Here is a 17,729-nt window from a genome sequence, read left to right on the forward strand (position 1 = left end):
ATACCCCATCTACCCAGGAAAGCTAGCTAAAGATTTTGTCTGCTTCGATGGCCGGGGGGGGGGGCGGGGAGGGGTCACTGCTTCTAAACGGTAGGGAATCAATGCCTTGCTTGCACAATCTGCCAAATGAGTCAAGACTTGTCACTCTAGGATTTGGTCTGGTAAATCTTCACTGCGCTCCCTCCAGCAAGTATATGTCCATTTTTAGAAAAGGACAACAAAATTGTATACAGTAGTTAAAGTGTGATCTCATTAAAGCTCTATATAATTGTAGCAAAACACCATGACTTTGGTGCTCAATTCCTTCAGTAATAAATATCACTAAGTATCTGATTTGTCTGCTGCACCCGCAGATTAGTTTTCAGCTAAACCTGTATGAGAAAACCCAAATTTCTTTGAACAGCCACATTTCCCAATCCCACCATTTAAAACATACTCACCATTTCGGGTTTTATCATGGTAGAGTGAGAAAAAACCTCACGTTGATAATATCGCTGATTGATAATCTTGTCCTTATCCATATGAGGTGTCAATGTATCCTCACCACCACAGTAAAATAGATAATCTGGCACTCTCAGGACTTTGGTTTCAGATCGGTGGACTTTCCAAATAATTCAATGTTACTCCTCTGAAATTCACATATTTTAATTGTTCCCAGCAGTATCATAAATTATTCAGGGAACTGGTAAGTTGCTTGGGAAACAGGGCCCCGGAGAGTTGAAAAGGAGTGCAGGAAACAGAATCCAGGGAATGGCCCTACAAGTTCTTTTCTTCTCTCCACTCTGATTGATTTTCCCCTTCACTACTACCCTGCCAGAGCATTCTGGACCCCAACTGCCCACTGCCTTGAAGTTTTTTCCTGATGTTAGTTTTGGTTCTTCTGCCAGTCATCTTCATACATTCATCCTATCATTTTGGATCTCCCCCTCCCCTTCCCACTTTCAAATCTCTTACTAACTCTTCCTTCAGTTAGTCCTGACGAAGGATCTCGGCCTGAAACGTCGACTGTACCTCTTCCTAGAGATGCTGCCTGGCCTGCTGCGTTCACCAGCAACTTTGATGTGTGTTGCTTGAATTTCTAGCATCTGCAGAATTCCTGTTGTTTGCATCTTCATACAATGTTTCCTAGTTCCTGGTCATTCTGGACCTCTCTCATCATTTTGGTTTCTCTGTATTTTCTCTAAAGCCTTCACTTCTTATTTAAAGTAAGGCACTTGGAACCGGTGCCATACCAGTGCTCCAGTTCTGGCAGAACCAGTGTTTATAAAGGCTCATTATAACTTCTTTGTTTTATGTGCAAAAGACTAAAGAAGGTACTATGGAAATAGTGGATGGATTGGATTTCATTTTCCACAATTCCATAAATTATAGAATAGTTCTCACACTTTGGACAGCAGTAAATGTAATGCCACTATTTTTTTTAAAAAGAGGGAGAAAATAAACAAACCCTACAGTCCCGTTGGCGCATTATCAATAATGCAAAACAAAATGCTAGAAGCTATAATAGAGGATGATATCAACAAGACTGTACAAGGTCAATATGGATTCCTGAAAGGGAAATAGTGGTTGCTACATGCACTCGAGTTTGGTTCATGTATTAGAGTGTAACTGATAAATATATAAGGGTAAACTAGTGATGTGGCCTACCCAGATTTTCAAAAAAAAACATAATATAGTCCCATATAAAAGATAAGTATCTGAAATTAAAGTGTACAGGATTAGGACTAATGGATTGAAAATTGATTATCAGATAAAAAGCAGTCAGAATTAATGGGTCTTGCTTTGGGTGACAGTGTTAAATAAGGCACTGAGGGGATCGATGACTGGGCTTTCAGCTATTCAAACTATGATTTAGATAAGGGATGGATTGTAATATTTCAAAGACACTAAACTATGAATTGTGAGAAGATACAAAAGGAGTTCGAAGTGACTTAGACAGATTGAGCAACTGGGCAAGAGCAAAAAAATTTTGGTCTCCTTATCTTGTTATGGAGGGAATGCAGTTCATCGGCACGATTAAGTTGACTTGGTCTGTATAACAGAGCTGAGGAGAATTAGCGGGATTCTAAGGGAACGTAAAAAATCTTGACACACTGGACACCTGGGGGATGTTTCATTTGGTCTGGGATTCTAGAACAAGGAATCAAGTCTCAGATTACAGAGCAAGAGAACTGAGGCTGAAATGAGGAGAAAGAATCTTTTCACAGGGTGGTGAAATCTGTGGAATTTGCATTCAGAGGTATACAGGTATACAGTTATCACATACATTTTAGAAAGATGTAGCTTGAGACATAAAAGGTGAAAAGGTATGTGGGAAGATAGATGATCAGCTATAATTGTATTGAATGGCCTTCAGCCCTTCAGACTTTAAGGGTTAACTAGCCTGTTCCCTACTCCATTTACCTGTTCCTATTTTCAATGTACTTTATTCCTTATTTATAAAGAATTCTGATCCCCAGTATCTTTTTAACAATCTCCTCAACCTGCTTTGCCACTACTGATGAACTATATTTCCTATATTTTCGTTATGATATGGAAAGACATCATTCAGTCAGGCTGGTCTCTGCTGGTTTTCAGTGTTCTCGTTCACTATGTACTTTTTTATAATTGTCCCCTCTTTACCGTCAGATCTTGCCGCTTTAAAATCATACTCTTCGCTGTTACTTTTTTATGACGATAAAAGATTCGTGCATTTATATTGACAGAGGAAGGGGTGTAGTGTTAGAAGTGGTGGTCTCCAGAGGAATATCCTGCATCAGGCGCATCCTTGAGCCTGAGCGCCAGCTTCTGTTGCTGCGGCCTGTGTCCCCTAGGTAGCGCTGCTGACCGGAGTCTGCAGCGACGCCAGGCGCGTCCAATGTGACGTCATCGCGGGCCGCCGTTGTTGGCCGGTATCTTTACCAGGTGCCGCTAGGCAGCGCTGCGAGTGGAGTGTCTCGGTCGTGGCTGGGTGCCGCCAGGAGCCGCTGTGGCCGGCCCTGTCAGTCCCGGTGTTCGGTCTCCTCGCTGACACACCGGGGTTGTGACTGGTTTCTCGCCGCTTCCTCTGCACCCGGTCGAACCGCTGCCGGCCTCGCCGTCGTTAACCTTGGCCTTCTCGCACTTTTGCTCCGGCGTTGCCTGCCTTCCATAGCTGGGGCCCGCTCTCGTTGCCCGGTCCTTTCCTGCCTACCCGCCCCGGTGGAAGCTTCCGCTGGCTCCCCGGACCCCTTTGCTGAAGTTAAGCCGGGAGGTGCTGTGCTGGTTGTGGCCGGGCCTGGCTCCCGATAGTCGGTGTGTCCGGTGGCGGTGCGGTCTGTCTCTCACCCCCGCGGTATCCCGCTGGGGATTTCGCCCTTTTATCCCTGAGCTGAGCCCTGGCTCTGCCATGCCGGGTCCGGCTACCGGGAGCAGGGCACGCGTGTATGCCGAGGTAAACAGCCTGAAACCCCGCGAGTACTGGGATTACGAGTTGCACGTTCCTGAGTGGGGGTAAGAGACATTTACAGAGTAATGTAGTTAATGTTATTTGAATACATTGACATCTATTTATGGAGTGAGTAATTCGCCTGTAGGTTGGAGAAATGCTGGTAAACGTAATAAGAACGTGCAGAGCAGTTGTGTGAACTGTGAATAGGAATATGTGGAAATACAGTTTTTAAAAAAGTAATGGATTTACTTCTATATCCCCAAAGACATATGTTCTTGTTGGCATATAAATGTTAGAAATTGTTAGAACCTCTTAAGTAATAAATTGTGGTTAATTTCTTAATAAACTTCACATCATATGATTTCAGTCCTTGATATGAGCTGTCCTACATCATAAATATATTTAAGTAGGTTGGTATCAGTACTTGATTTTAGTTATTAATTATGTTGTCACTGATTTGAACCACACCCTTTTTATAAACTTCATAGTTAAATACAGATTACTCTACAGGTTATAAGCATTTAGCTTTTGACATTTGGGGTACGTTTTGATTGGCTTACTTGCCTAAATATTGACAAAATTGGATTAGAACTGAATGGCAGTGGCAAGAATGTAAAATCAATGTCAATATTTTCAGAGGAGGTTGCTTGGCTTATTGAGGCTTGGGTACATAAATGTAACACTTGGATGGGGTTTCTTCCTATGTGGTTTCGCATAGTTCTGCAAGACTTGAGCAATGTACAAAGTACTTCTAACTGGGCAAAACACAGAAAACTTCATAATGGCCTTACTGATTGGTGCCTTTATGTTCAGAGTCTTCTATTTTGTCCTGAATACTAGAGCCTGGGTGTGCATGATAAACATCCTTTCTGAGGGAATTCATAGCACCTACACCTGAACTGATACATTCAATTTGGAGATTGGCAGTGTATAGTGACTGCTTTCTGTCCATGCAATTGTCAAAAAAAAAAGAAAAAGTGCTATTTAAGTTCTTTTGATATTTGTTCCTGTGTTAGGTTGTGTTGTTTTTTTTTGTTGTCAATAGAACATTTGCTTTAGGGTTAGAATTTTAGTAAGAAAAAGCTGATTTAGCAATTGGTTGAACAATACTTAGCAAGTCTTCCTGCTTAAAGAAGAGCCGGATTCTAGCATAGCTGCATATTCCTAATGTATAATATTAAAGTAGTCAAGATGTTCCTGAGTTGTATAAAGTGACATTTAAAATATTAAATTATTCCTGTCATAAATTGAAGATTTTTCACAGAAGCAACATTAAGATTGATACCTGCATCTTTAGTTGTCATGAAACGAAACAAATATTGTCTGCACATGTCAGGGAAGCTACTTGATTTACTCAATTTGATTTTTTGAGATTTATTCAGACACCTTGGATGTAGTAACTGCAAACAATAAAAACTCATCTCTATTTAAATCTGCATTTGGGACAACTCTGACCATGTGCATGTTCCTAAAAGACACTTATCTTTTTTAGACATTTACCTGTAAAGAATAGAGTGGGGATCTATAAATCTTTCAGTAAAATATTTGCAAGGAATTTGAGCAAGTGTTCACACTATAGTATTCCAAATGCTGAATTTGTTGGTGTTTACTTAGCTCGTTATCTTAAAACATACAATGTTTGTTTTTATTCTCATAATATACTCGGAAACTAAAATTAAAGAAAAAAGGTTAAATTTAAATGTTATGAACCACTCAGCGATGCTTATCGTAATTTGCTGTTGCATTTTGTTGCAGTTTTACATTTTTGTCAAAAGATGTTTTAAAGAAAATGTTCCAAAATTAGACACAATTTTACCAAGTATGACAAGGAACAAAAAGATGAAAAATCTGTCCTGTTTGGTGATAATGGGACAGCTGTTTCTCTACATGTAGAACCTTTGAAATGCTTAATAATTCCCAGAAAGGTCTTGGTTTAACTTTGTGTTCAATGTAAAACAGAAAATGCTGGGAATACTCAGGCCAAATTGCACCTGCGGCAAGAATTTATGTTGACATTTTTTTCAGCATTCTAACAGCGCCTTTGATCTACAAAGTTAATTCAGTTTCTCTTAAAGGTGCATCCTGGTCTGAGTATTCCCAGCATTTTGTTTTTATTTTACAGAGCATTAGTGAAGTACACACAGAAACAGGTCCTTTGGCCCATCTATTCCATGCTGAAACCAGTTAAACTGCCTACTGCCAATGACCTGTGCCTGTGCCTGGACCATAGACCATATTCCTACTATCCGTGTACTTATCCAAGCTTCCCTTAAACATTGAAACTGTGCTCGCATGGATCTCGTATGCTGGCAGCTCATTCCACATTCTCACAACCCTCTGAGTGAAGAAGTTTCCCCTAGTTCTCCTCAAACTTCTCACCTTTTACCCTTGAGCCACGACCTCTGGTTGTAGCCCCACCCAACCTCAGTGGAAAAAGCCTGCTTGTATTTACCCTATCTATACCCCTCAATTTTGTATACTGCTATCAAATCTCCCCTCAATCTTCACAAACAAATCTGCAGATGCTGGAAGTCCAAGCAACACACACAAAATGCTGGAGGAGCTCAGGAGGCCAGGCAGCATCTATGGAAAAAAGCACAGTCAGTGTTTCAGGTTGAAACCCTTTGGCAGTACTCAAAGTCGGGTTTCAGCCCAAAACATCGACTGTGCTTTTTTTCTATAGATGCTGCTTGGCCTGCTGAGTTCCTCCAACATTTTGTTTGTTCCTTTCAATCTTCATCCTTTCAATGTACGTTCTAAAGCATACAGCCCTAACCTTAATCTTGCCTCCAGACCTGGCATCATCTTTGTAAATTTTCTCTGCATTCTTTCAACCTTGTTTGCATCTTTCCTGTAGGTAGGTGACCAAAACTGCACACATTACTCTAAACTAGGCCTTACCATCATCTTGTACAACTTCAACTTTAGATGTACCTCATCTGTATTTTTCCCATTTTCATTATATTCCTCACCATTATCTGTACTATATGCCATGCCTTAAGCACTTGAAAAAGGCTGAACTGTAATTTCTGAGTGAGATTCTATTTAGATACCAAGGAGGTGATGTCCAACATTAATGCTCATTTGAACCACAGTTCCCTTCTAATTCAATTAAATCACTTAGATACGTTTGTATAAAATTAAGTTTTACAGCACAAAAGATGATTTTTCATATTACTGCTTGAAGACAGTAAAAGAAGGATGCTGCAAAGAACTGCAGATGCGAGGAAGTCCAAAGTAAAAACAGAAATATGCTGGAAATCCCCAGCAGTTTGAAGTAGCAATTGTGAAGCAAGAAATAAAATATTTTGGGTTGATTACTTATTATCAGCTAAGAGGAGTCTCTCTCAAAATGCATAGATTTTGGTTATTAAGGAATTGGTAGGGTATGGGAATTGTGCTAGAGAATGCTGCTGAGGTTAGAATTTCAGACATGACCTTGATGACAGGAAAAAGTTTAAAACATTAACCACTGAGTGGACCTTTGTAACATCTCCCAAATTTTCATGCTTGTTTCTTGTGCTCTTGAACTTGATATGCAAGAGAGTTTTGACTGGGTTTGTGGTTCTGTAGTTTGAAAGGACTGGACTCTGAGCAACAGAAAGCTCCCTTTAAGGAATTCATAAAATATATGCAGAGTAATTTCCCCCCCTAGAGTTTTACTTTGTAAAAGCATAACTGCTGTACAGCTCTAGCAAGGAAGGGTGTGATGCAATCTCATCCTCCAGTGGCATTTATTATCACAGTGGGTTGTAATAATTACAAAGAAAGGTTCCAAAAATTGGAGACAGAATGCCTTTAGATCAAGTTTTATTATCCTAATTAAAATGAAAGATCTTGGATGTGGACACAAGGTAGTTTGACGGGGAAATTGTGATTGAGACGTTTTGAGGTGGATAAGACACGTCTTGAGCTTCTAGCAAAGTTATATGAAAACACTTACAGTTGCAACAGGTTTTTAACAAACCTGTGAATTGTAGAATTCTCCAGTTGGTAATGCACCAAATGAGTTCTTCCAACATTTGAAAGATCGAAGTCCATTTGGCTACTCCAAGTTCCACAGAACTTGATTTTTAAAACTTTTATGAGCTAGGCTATTAAGAGACAGGGCTTTTCAGTTTTGCACTTTAGAATGGGGGGGGGCACTGAAAAATTCAAATGACTCTCACTCATTAAAAAACAATAAAACATTCAGTCAATTTAACAAATAAGGGATATTTTAAGGTGATACAAGTGTCCTTTATCCTGAGGATTGGAAGCTTGGCCTTCCCTGTTACAAGCAGCAGTAAATGTAAGTTTTGTTTTGGGGGGGGAAACGGGATATTTGTTTTTACAAAGCTGCTGCTGTGCCAATTGCAGTGCTGCCCACTCACAGCCAAACTATGTAATATATTAATAAATGTAAGTCATGGTACTTTCTAACATGTGGGATATTGGGGTTGGTAAAATAACACAAGGTACAAGTTAATGCCAACATTAATTTCCCTCCTGCATTTTCATTTGCCATTCAATAGGTCAATTAAATTGAGAATTCCCAATTTTCTATTTTAAAGCTATTTCAATTCTGTCTGGTACATCAGTAAAATCTGTTGTGAATTAATCTGAGCATTGGGTCATTTTGACTGGATCTTACCTACCCTCTAAAAGCTTAAACATATTCAACATGTTGATATATTAGCTTGTACTATTGCACTCTCCCACCATCCTGTGCATGTTGACCTGGAGTGAATCCTGACTGGCTGTAAATATGGTGTTAAAATTCTCAGCCTCATTTTCAAATCTTTGGAGGACTCTTCGTTCCTCCAACTTTGCTGTACCCCAACACTGTAGACTTCATTCTGAAGCATCTCTACTTTTTTCCCAAGTCGCTATTTGTCTTTGTTAGAGATTTCAGTCACCAGTACTAATCTCCTTGGCTATTTGTAGAGTTTGGGTCGCTGTTATACATGTTACTGTTTATCTTCACACACCAAATAGTAAAATAAAGTAAACACGAGGAATTCTGCAGATGCTGGAAATTCAAGCAACACACGTCAAAGTTGCTGGTGAATGCTGCAGGCCAGGCAGCATCTCTAGGAAGAGTAAGAGATTTGACTTCTCTTACTAACTCTTCCTTCGGTTAGTTCTGACGAAGGGTCTCGGCCGAACCGTCGACTGTACCTCTTCCTAGAGATGCTGCCTGGCCTGCTGCGTTCACCAGCAACTTTGATGTGTGTTGCCTAAGTAAAATAAAGTATTCATTCTCACCATACTGGACCAGAAATGTTTAACCTTGAGCTTTTCATATTGAGATGAAATGGTTAATGTTAAAGACATTAACCATTTGTGAACTTTGAGACTTTCAAGATGGGTACTTGAATCATGTGGGCCCATGTCAACAACTGAACTGAAAGTAACACAAACTTTTTATGTATGTTTGAAGTTTGCACATTAATGGTAGAGTCTGTTGCCCCAAATTCAATGGACAGTGCACTTACTAGTAGCAACAATCCTTAGTCTTTTGTCAGTTTTACTCATGTACAGTACAATGAGTCACACATTCTTCTCTTACTTTGTTGCTGTGTGTTTAGTGGACCAGGAGATTAGAGTTCACTTTAATGGAACATAAGTGCTTCTCAGTGTCAAGTCTGTGACTGGAATATTCATATTCTGCAGCAGACCTTTTTCTCTATCCTACCTTGTAAGGAGGTTTTTTTTAAATAATAACTAATTTTAATGAACACTGCAGACATCCTCTTTTCTCCTTCACACCCCTTGTAAGCAAATCTGCCAACAATTTCAATGTTCTGTTTACACTCAGATTTTGCTTGTGTTCACAATTGTCTGCTTCCTCCTTAAAGGCCCTGCTTGATAAATTGAGTTATGATTATTGGACCCAGCAGTACTAAAGCATCATTACTAATGTCCATTCCTTTTTGTGGGTGTTTATGGTCATTCTGACAAGACCATATCTGCTTCCAGTCCTATTGTGGTCAATGATTGGTTGCAAACAGGAGTCTGGCTTGATACTTTTCTATTTTCTTTTGTATTCCAAAGAATAATAGTTATTATTGTCAGCGTCAGGTTTATTGTCACTGACGTGTTGTGAATTTGTTGCATTGTGGCAGCAGTACTATGCAAGACATAGCAAGTGGTGAATGCAACCAGTCAAGGTGTTTTCCCTGAGTCTTTGGTGACATACCAAATCTCCTCAAACTCGGAATGAAATAGAGCCATTAGCGTGCTGCCTTCATGATTACATCAGTGTGTTGGACCCAAAATAATTCCTCTGAGATATTGACACACAGGGACTTAAAGCTGTTCACCCCATCCACCAATGGCCCATCAACAAGGATGGTGTGTGTTTTCTTGATTTTCCTTTCCTGAGGTCCACAGTTTGTTTGTTGGTCTTGCTGATATTGAGCGCGAGGTGGTTGTTGCAAAACCATTCAACCAGCTGATCTATTTCACTCCTGAAGGCTTATTACCATCTGAGATTCTGCCAAAAGAAATGGTGTCATCATTGAGTTTATAGATGGTGTTTCAGCTTTGTCTAGTGTAGAGAGAGTAGACCAGTGGATGAAGCACACATTCTTGATAGGTTCTTGATTAGTAAGGATGTCGAAGGTTACAGGGAGTAGGTAGGAGAATGGGGGGAGGGGGGAATAAAATAACCATGATCAAATACTAGAGCAGACTCAATGGGCCGAATGGCTTAGTTCTGCTCCAATGTCTTATGGTCTTGAGATGCACCAGTACTGACAGAGAGAAGTGTTATTACTGATCTGCACTGCCTGTGACCTCACAGTAAGGAAGTGGAGGATCCAGTTGCAGAGAAAGAGGTGCAGAGGCCCAGGTAATGAAGTTTGTTGATTAGTACTGAGAGGATGATGGTATTGAATGTAATTCATAAAGAGCAACCTTCCGTATGGTTTGCTATTGTCTGGATGCTGCCTGGGCTCTCATCAGCCATGTACTGTTGCACTAGAAAAGGCCATGTTTTCCAGTTTTAATGTCCTACCTGTAAGATTCTTCATGATGTGTGATTAGTCTCTTCTGCTTTTCCTAAAAGTGAACATAGTTGAGGCACATCTGAACATCAGGACTTTACGAAGTAATGTGCAGTAACTAGCTGTATTGTGCACCATTCTACTCTTGGAAAATACTCCAGTATACCTAGAGCACTGAATGTAGATCTAAGATTGCCCTGTTATTGTCCTGCATTAAAACCTACCCTCCGGCTTGGTTGAGGTTCTCAATCCTCAGTCCACCAGAACTCATTTTCCTTTTTATTCTCTGCATGCCAGCATATGAATTCAGAGCAGCAGTTCATGGTTGATCTAATTTTAACCCTTTTCCACAATCCTGCACATCTACAGTAAGCTTTCACTCTTTTGCTGATCAAGCATCAACCTTGCCTCTGCTTTAAAATACTCAGACTCAAATTCCATCTTAAAGGGAGACCCAAAACTCATAACCCTTAGTAAAAATTTTTTTTAAAGTGTCATCTGTCTTAATGATAGGTAGTGGTGTCAGTGCTATTGCAGGCACATATTTGCCTGCATGTTAATTTTGGTAAGGCTCCTGAAGTTTGGAAAATGAGCCTTATTATGGATCTGGATTTAGTTGCCACTGAGTTTTAGATTTGATTGTGTACAACTTGTTTGAATTGGTCAAAATCTTACTGAAATAAAATACCTTGGAATGGTTTTCCTCATTAAACTTTTCTTGCACCCATTAGCTTGAAAAACTCACTGTTAATTTCTGAATATGCAATTGAAAACTGAGCAGCAAAGATGAAATAATGTATCTGGGCCCTTGATGAATGAGGGGATTAACAATGTGTCTTTGACAAAAGAAAAACAGAAAAATATTTCAAGACACATTCTAAAGGCAAGAGACAAAATGAAAGAAGGAATTGAGAAAGATCAAAGACAATAAGCAAAACATTTTAAAACTATGCAGGCTGGAGGATTTGATTGTCATAGATTATAGATTATTTTTGGTGCCTGTTGTAATTTCAATCAGTTTAATGTTCAAATCTAAAATTAATTTTAAAGTTCAGGATGAAGCAACAAGTGAAGTAGTTTAATTTAATAAATTAAAAAGTTGATAACTTTGCCACAATGTAAGTTATCATCATGTGCTTGCCAATATGTGCGGTAATAATAATTTTCAAGCAAGGTTAGTTCATCTATTATCCACTGAAACCTGTGAATAACTTTTCCTTCCTGTGGTTACTCCATTGACTAAGTTAGTTCGTAACTTAGTTTGTCTTCTAGTTGTGATTATTAATAAAATTAGTATGATTTGGAATCAGAAAAGAATAATTACCATTTACAATTACAAACTAACACTAGTTCCAGAGGGACCAGTGATGGAAAGGGTGAGCAGTTTCAAGTTCCCGAATGTCAGCATCTCTGAAGATCTATCCTGGACTCAACATACTGGTGCAATTGCAAAAAAAACTCAACAATATTTCATTAGGGGTTTGAGAAGACTTGGTATATCACCAAAGATGCTTGCAAATTTCTACAGATACACCGTGGAGAGAGTTCTAACTGGTTGCTTCACCATCTGGTGTGGAAGGGCTATTGCACAGGTTCAGAAAAATCTGCAGAAAATTGTAAACTTAGCCTCCCGAGCATCAAGGGCATCTTTAAAAGGTGATGCTCACAAAGGCAGCCTCCATCATCAAGGACTCTTATCACCCAGGACATGCCCTCTTCTCATTGCTGTCATCAAGGAGGCGATACAGGACCCTGTATCGTTGCTGCCATTAAAGAGGAGACACAGAACCTGAAGTCACACATCAAACATTTTAGGAACAGCTTCTTTCCCACTGCCCTCTGAATGGAAAATGAATCCATGCACACTACCTCACTTTTTTTTCCTTTGCTGTTGCACCACAAAAGTGTACACACATACATTTCTATTTCTTCCACAAAGCAACATATTTCATTACATGTACCAGTGATATTAAGTCTGATTCTGATTGCCCAAACCTTCAGTAAAAAAAAAGTTCTATAAATGGATGTAATTTGTATTTCAGTGTAGCATTCTCGCCTTTGGTTAGAGCTCAATTTCTTGGGCCTTAGTTAATAGAAACCATACAAAAAACTACAGCACAGAAACAGGCCTTTTGGCCCTTCTTGGCTGTGCCGAAATGTTCGAAGGTGCCATTTTTTTCCCCTGATAAATATAAAGTAGGATTAGCCTGGTCAGCAGATTTGAGACTGCTGCACCCTTTAACGAGATCATAGCTGAATTGCTACCCCAGCACCATTTTCTTGCCTTCCATCCATAAGACATAGGAGCAGAATTAGGCCATTTAGCCCATTGAGTGTGCTTTGCCATTCCATCATGACAGATTTTATTATTTCCCCCCCCCATCCCATTCTGCCTTCTCCCTATAACCTTTCATGCCTTAACTAATCAAAAACCTATCAACCTCAGCTTTCAACATATTCAATGACTTGGCCTCCACAGTTGTCTGTGGTAATGAAATCCACAAATTCACCACCCTCTGGCTAAAGAAATTCCTCCTTGTCTCTTTTCTAAATAGTTGTCCCTCTATTCTGAGGCTGTGCCCTCCGGTCCTAGACTCCCCCACTCTAGGAAACATCCTCTCCCCGTACACTCTGTCTTTCAATATTCAATAGGTTTCATTTTTTATTTTATGTGATATACAGCATCGAACAAACCTTTCCGGCCCCTGGAGCTGCACCACACAGCAAACCACCGATTTAACCCTAGCCTAATCATGGGACAATTTACAGTGACCCAGTGAACCTACTAACCAGTACATCTTTGGGCTGTGGGAGGAAACCGTGGTTACCCACACACACACAGGAAAGAATGTACAAACCCGTTAACAGAGGCTGCTGGAATTGAACTTCAAATCCAGCACCCCAAGCTGTAATAGTGTCACAGTAACTGCTATGCTACTGTGATGCCCCACAACCTTCTAAACTCCAGTGAGTACAGATCCAGAGAAATCAAACACTCCTCGTGTGTTAACCCTTCCATTCCCGGAAGCATTCTTGTGAACCTTTTCTGGGCCCTCATGTGCTAGTACAACTTTTCTTAGAGAAGGGGCCCAAAACTGCTCACAATACTCCAATTGTGATCTGACCAATGATATATAAAGCCTCAATATTACATTTATTTTTTAATATTCTAGTTCTCTTGAAATGAATGCTGACATTGGATTTGCCTTTCTTACCACCGACACGACCTGCAAATTAATCTTTAGGGAATCTTCCATGAACTCTTCCAAGTCCCCTTACACCTTTGATTTTTGAACTTTCTCTCCGTTTCAAAAATAATCTATGACTTTATTCCTTTTTCCAAAGTGCATAGCTATATACTTCCCGACACTATATCCCATCTCTCAATTTGCCAATTCTCCTAATCTTTCTAGGTCCTTTTTGCAGAATCACTGCTTCCTCAACGCCACTTGCCCTTTAACACTACTTGTCCCTCCACTTATTTGCAAGTTTGTTCGCAAAGCCATAGGTGCTGTCATCCAAATCATTGACATATAACATCAAAAGAAGCAGTCTCAACAGTGATCCCTATGAACACCATTATTCACCTCCAAACAACTAAATAAGACCCCCTTTATTTCCATTCTTTGCCTCCTGCCAGTTAACTGATCTTCTGTCCATGCTAGTATCTTTACTGCAATACTTGGGGGTTTCTTTTCTTGCTTAGCATCCTCATGTGCAGTCCCTGTCAAAGGCTTTCAGAAAATCCAAGTAAACAAAATCCACTGACTCTTTCTCTATTCATGTAATTTCCTCAAAGAATTCCAACATACGTCAAGCAAGATTTTCCCCTTAAAGAAACCATGCTGATTTTGGCCTATTTCATCATGTGCCTAAAAACCTTAGCCTTAACAATAGACTTAAATCTTAAAGCCAGGCTAACTGGTCTATAAGTTCCTTAAAACCAGGCTAACTGGTCTGTAAGTTCCTTCCTTCTGCCTCCTCCCTTTTTGAAGAGTGGAGTACATTTGCAATTTTCCAGTCTCCTGGAACCATTCCAATATCTAGTGATTCTTGAAAGAACACTAGTGCCTCCACAATCTCTTCAGTTATCTCTTTCAGAACCCTGAGGAATAGTCCATCTGGTCCAGGTGACTTATCAACCTTCAGAACTTTCAGCTTCCCAAGCACCAGCTCGTTAGTAATAGCGTCCCTAATCACTTCTGCCCCCCGACACTTAAATTTCTGGCAAGGTGTTTTTTCCACAATATATACTGATGCAAAATATTTACTAAGTTTGTCTGCTATTTCTCCAGTGTTACTCTCTGTCTAGCGTTATATATTTAATCTGAAAATCTTTTGGTATCCTGTTTTAATTATGACTAGCTTACCTTCATATTTCAGCTTTTTGCTGCTTGTGACTTTCTTAGTTGCCTTTTGTTAGCTTCTCAGTTCTCTAACTTCTCTCTAATTTTCAGAATATTATATGCCCTCTCTTTGCTTTTATGCTGTCTTTGATTTCCCTTGTCAGCTACTATTGTGTCATCTTCTTTAGAATGCCAGTACTTTGAGGTGTATCCATCCTGCGCCTTTCAAATTGCTCCCAGAAATTCCAGCCATTGCTATTCTGTCATCATCCCTGCTAGTGTCCCCTCCCAATCAACTTTGGCCAGTTTCTCTCATGCCTCTAATTCCCTTTACACTACTGTAATACTGATGCATCTGACTTTAGAAATTGTCCTATGGTTTGAGAGAGAAAAGTTAGAATTATTCATGTTCCTAGATTCCTACAATATCTGGAGTCCTGCCATTCAGTTTACGATGAAATTAATGTGCAATACCTGGGTCAGAAGTTTAGAAGATTGCTTTTGGTAGGTAGGAAACCGATGACTGTGGTGCATGCTTCTAACAGGTTCTTGTCTGCTTTGATATCTGCCCATACAGTATGGGGATCTATAAATTCTTCAGTAAAATATTTACATGGAGTTTGGGTAAATGTGGAAATAGTATTCCTAGTCCTGGTCATCTTTTTGACTGCTGACTTTGCTCATTCGCTTAGCCCAGATTTGTTGGTTAATGTTTTTTTGCTGACCTTGTCTTTATTCATAAGCTTTCTCTCTCTTCACTCTCCCTCTTTGCACAATCAGTTTGGTCCTTAGTTCAGCTCCTTGTGCCCCATCATTGCAATGCCATCTGGTCAACAAGCTGTGGAATTCTATTCTTAAATTCCTCTGTTTCATCCCTCTCAGGTCAAATAATTAACTTTTTGTTTTTGGCATGAATTATTTGTGATCAAGTATTAGAAGGGAATTTGGTTTGTTTTCTGCTGCTAGGAAGAAGAGCAGTAAATGAAAGTCAGTTTCTCCTCTACTTGTTGCTCCTGGCAGCCAGTTCTTAATTGGTGCAGAGGTGTATGTTCCTGCTTCCTAGTAACTCTGTAGTCAAGTGATAGAATGCAGATTTGCCTAACGAGTGTCATATTTTACCCTGGAGTGGAGATGCACTTATTAAATGAAAGCTTCTAATGGAGATGCCAGAAGGTCTAGTAAAATAGACTCAATCTTCTGTACCAAAACATGCTGAGAAGGGAACACTGAGCTGGCACAATGTTACGGTACTTTGGAAGGCAGATGAATATCAATTAAAGGTCCTAAAATGGTGCATACATAACTAAGTCAATTTGCCAATAACCTGGGATATTATTCAGTACTATCCATTGAACCTTTGAGATTCAATGTCAGAATTTTTATTTTTCTGATAGATATAATGATAGAACTAGCCTAGTTGGGGAAACTTGAGCCTGCATTGCTATTAAACAAGATTATGGCTAATTTTTGACCTCAAACGTCAGACATTGTAGGAATCTAGGGATCTGGGTAGAGTGGAGATCTATCATTCAGTTATGAAATTAATAGACATTAAAGCAACATACATCAAAGATGCTGGTGAACGCAGCAGGCCAGGCAGCATCTGTAGGAAGAGGTGCAGTCGACGTTTCAGGCCGAGACCCTTCGTCAGGACTAATTTGGTTTAAGAAGGTTCAAAGGTCCAACACGTTTCTGCTCATCTCACTCGGAAGTGGTTTGCCCATTCTTTTGAGATTGTGATACCCCCATTGCATTTTTAGTGAAGTAAATCTATACTGTCCCCTCTCTCAGGAGAAAGGATACCAGAATTGAGGTATAAAAGCAAGGCATTGCCTTCATTTACAGATAGGAATAAGATTACATAGCAAAATTTCAAGTAAAGATGGCAATACTCTTCCAGTTTCTCCAGTCAATGTGTATCCTTTCACCGATATCTGAAAACAAAACTATATTGTTACCTTCTCATCTGTAAGTTGTTTGCTCTATTTAGTGTTGATGAGGAGCTATAAATGTACTTGTGGTGAAGTGCCTTTATTCTGCAAGAGGCTACATAAGTAAAACTTTTAGTACAGGTAGCTTTTCATGATCAATTGTGTAAACAAGAAAAATAATTTTTGTTACAATTGTTTGGAGCCAAAAATGATCAAAAGCTTCCTGCAAATGTTTGGGAATCTGAACAAAGTCCCTTAGAATTTTAAAAGCAAAATTTTCCTCAGGAGCCAAATAAACATTTTCAGGAGTGAGCATTGAAAGATAGTGCAGATTCCTTTTGAAGTAGACTTGCATTGTTGTATATAGGAGGAAATTTGTTCTTGCAGGGACTTGTAACTTTATTTCTGGAGTGGAAGTGATGCATGTAGAACAGTTTTTCTTGTAGACTAGGTCTACTATAGTGTGAGCAATATTATAGTAAGAAAGGTAGCGAAAATAATTGTGTGAAGGCACAGGCTTCCTTGAGTACTCTACTCTGTTTTACCCTTTATTGAAGGTGTTGGGATGGAGATTACTGGCAGGTAAGCTTTGTGGATTTGGATAGGAGTCCTGCTTTCTGTTGTTTTACCATATACACTGAAATTAGTTAGTTGAGCCTAAATCTAAGATGTCAGTTATTTTACATATATTTGGAAAAATCTTAAAGGGCTGATACAAAGTTTGAACAGCAGAATCATACAAGCTGGGATTTGTTAGGCCTGTGTCCATGTGTTGCATTACAAAGTGTTAAAACATAGCTAATCTTTTTCTTGCTCATTTTAAGCTTTTGATTACTTCACCCTAGATATTATTTCTAGAACAGACTTTTTCTTTTTGTTATGCTTGTTTCTCTCTGAGGGAGATGTGTGTAGGATGTATTCTCTGAGAAATGTACATGACCCAGTTGGAGTAATTCCTGGATTTTTTTTTCCTCCTTCCCACATGCAAGTTATTGACCCAGGTTCACAATCTGGTGCTCACTTGTAAGGGAAGCATGCAAGCTGATTTTTGGCA

General features: G+C 39.5%; 1 protein-coding gene across 5 annotated transcripts in view; it reads left to right on the plus strand.

Annotated features, from left to right (window-relative positions):
- The first annotated feature begins 2,947 nt into the window (after positions 1-2,947).
- The window catches only part of csnk2a2b (casein kinase 2, alpha prime polypeptide b), a 51,315-nt gene continuing 36,533 nt past the window's right edge, over positions 2,948-17,729 (plus strand). For all 5 annotated transcript variants that reach the window (XR_010020281.1, XM_063066683.1, XM_063066682.1 and 2 more), the window contains exon 1: positions 2,948-3,471. Coding sequence is in view for 4 of the 5 variants with exons in the window: in XM_063066683.1 (XP_062922753.1) it covers positions 3,368-3,471 (104 nt within the window). In the remaining variant the exon portion in view is untranslated. The remainder of the gene's footprint in view (positions 3,472-17,729) is intronic.

The sequence above is a fragment of the Mobula hypostoma genome, chromosome 14 (genome assembly GCF_963921235.1).
Source record: "Mobula hypostoma chromosome 14, sMobHyp1.1, whole genome shotgun sequence".
Lineage (NCBI taxonomy): Eukaryota > Metazoa > Chordata > Chondrichthyes > Myliobatiformes > Myliobatidae > Mobula > Mobula hypostoma.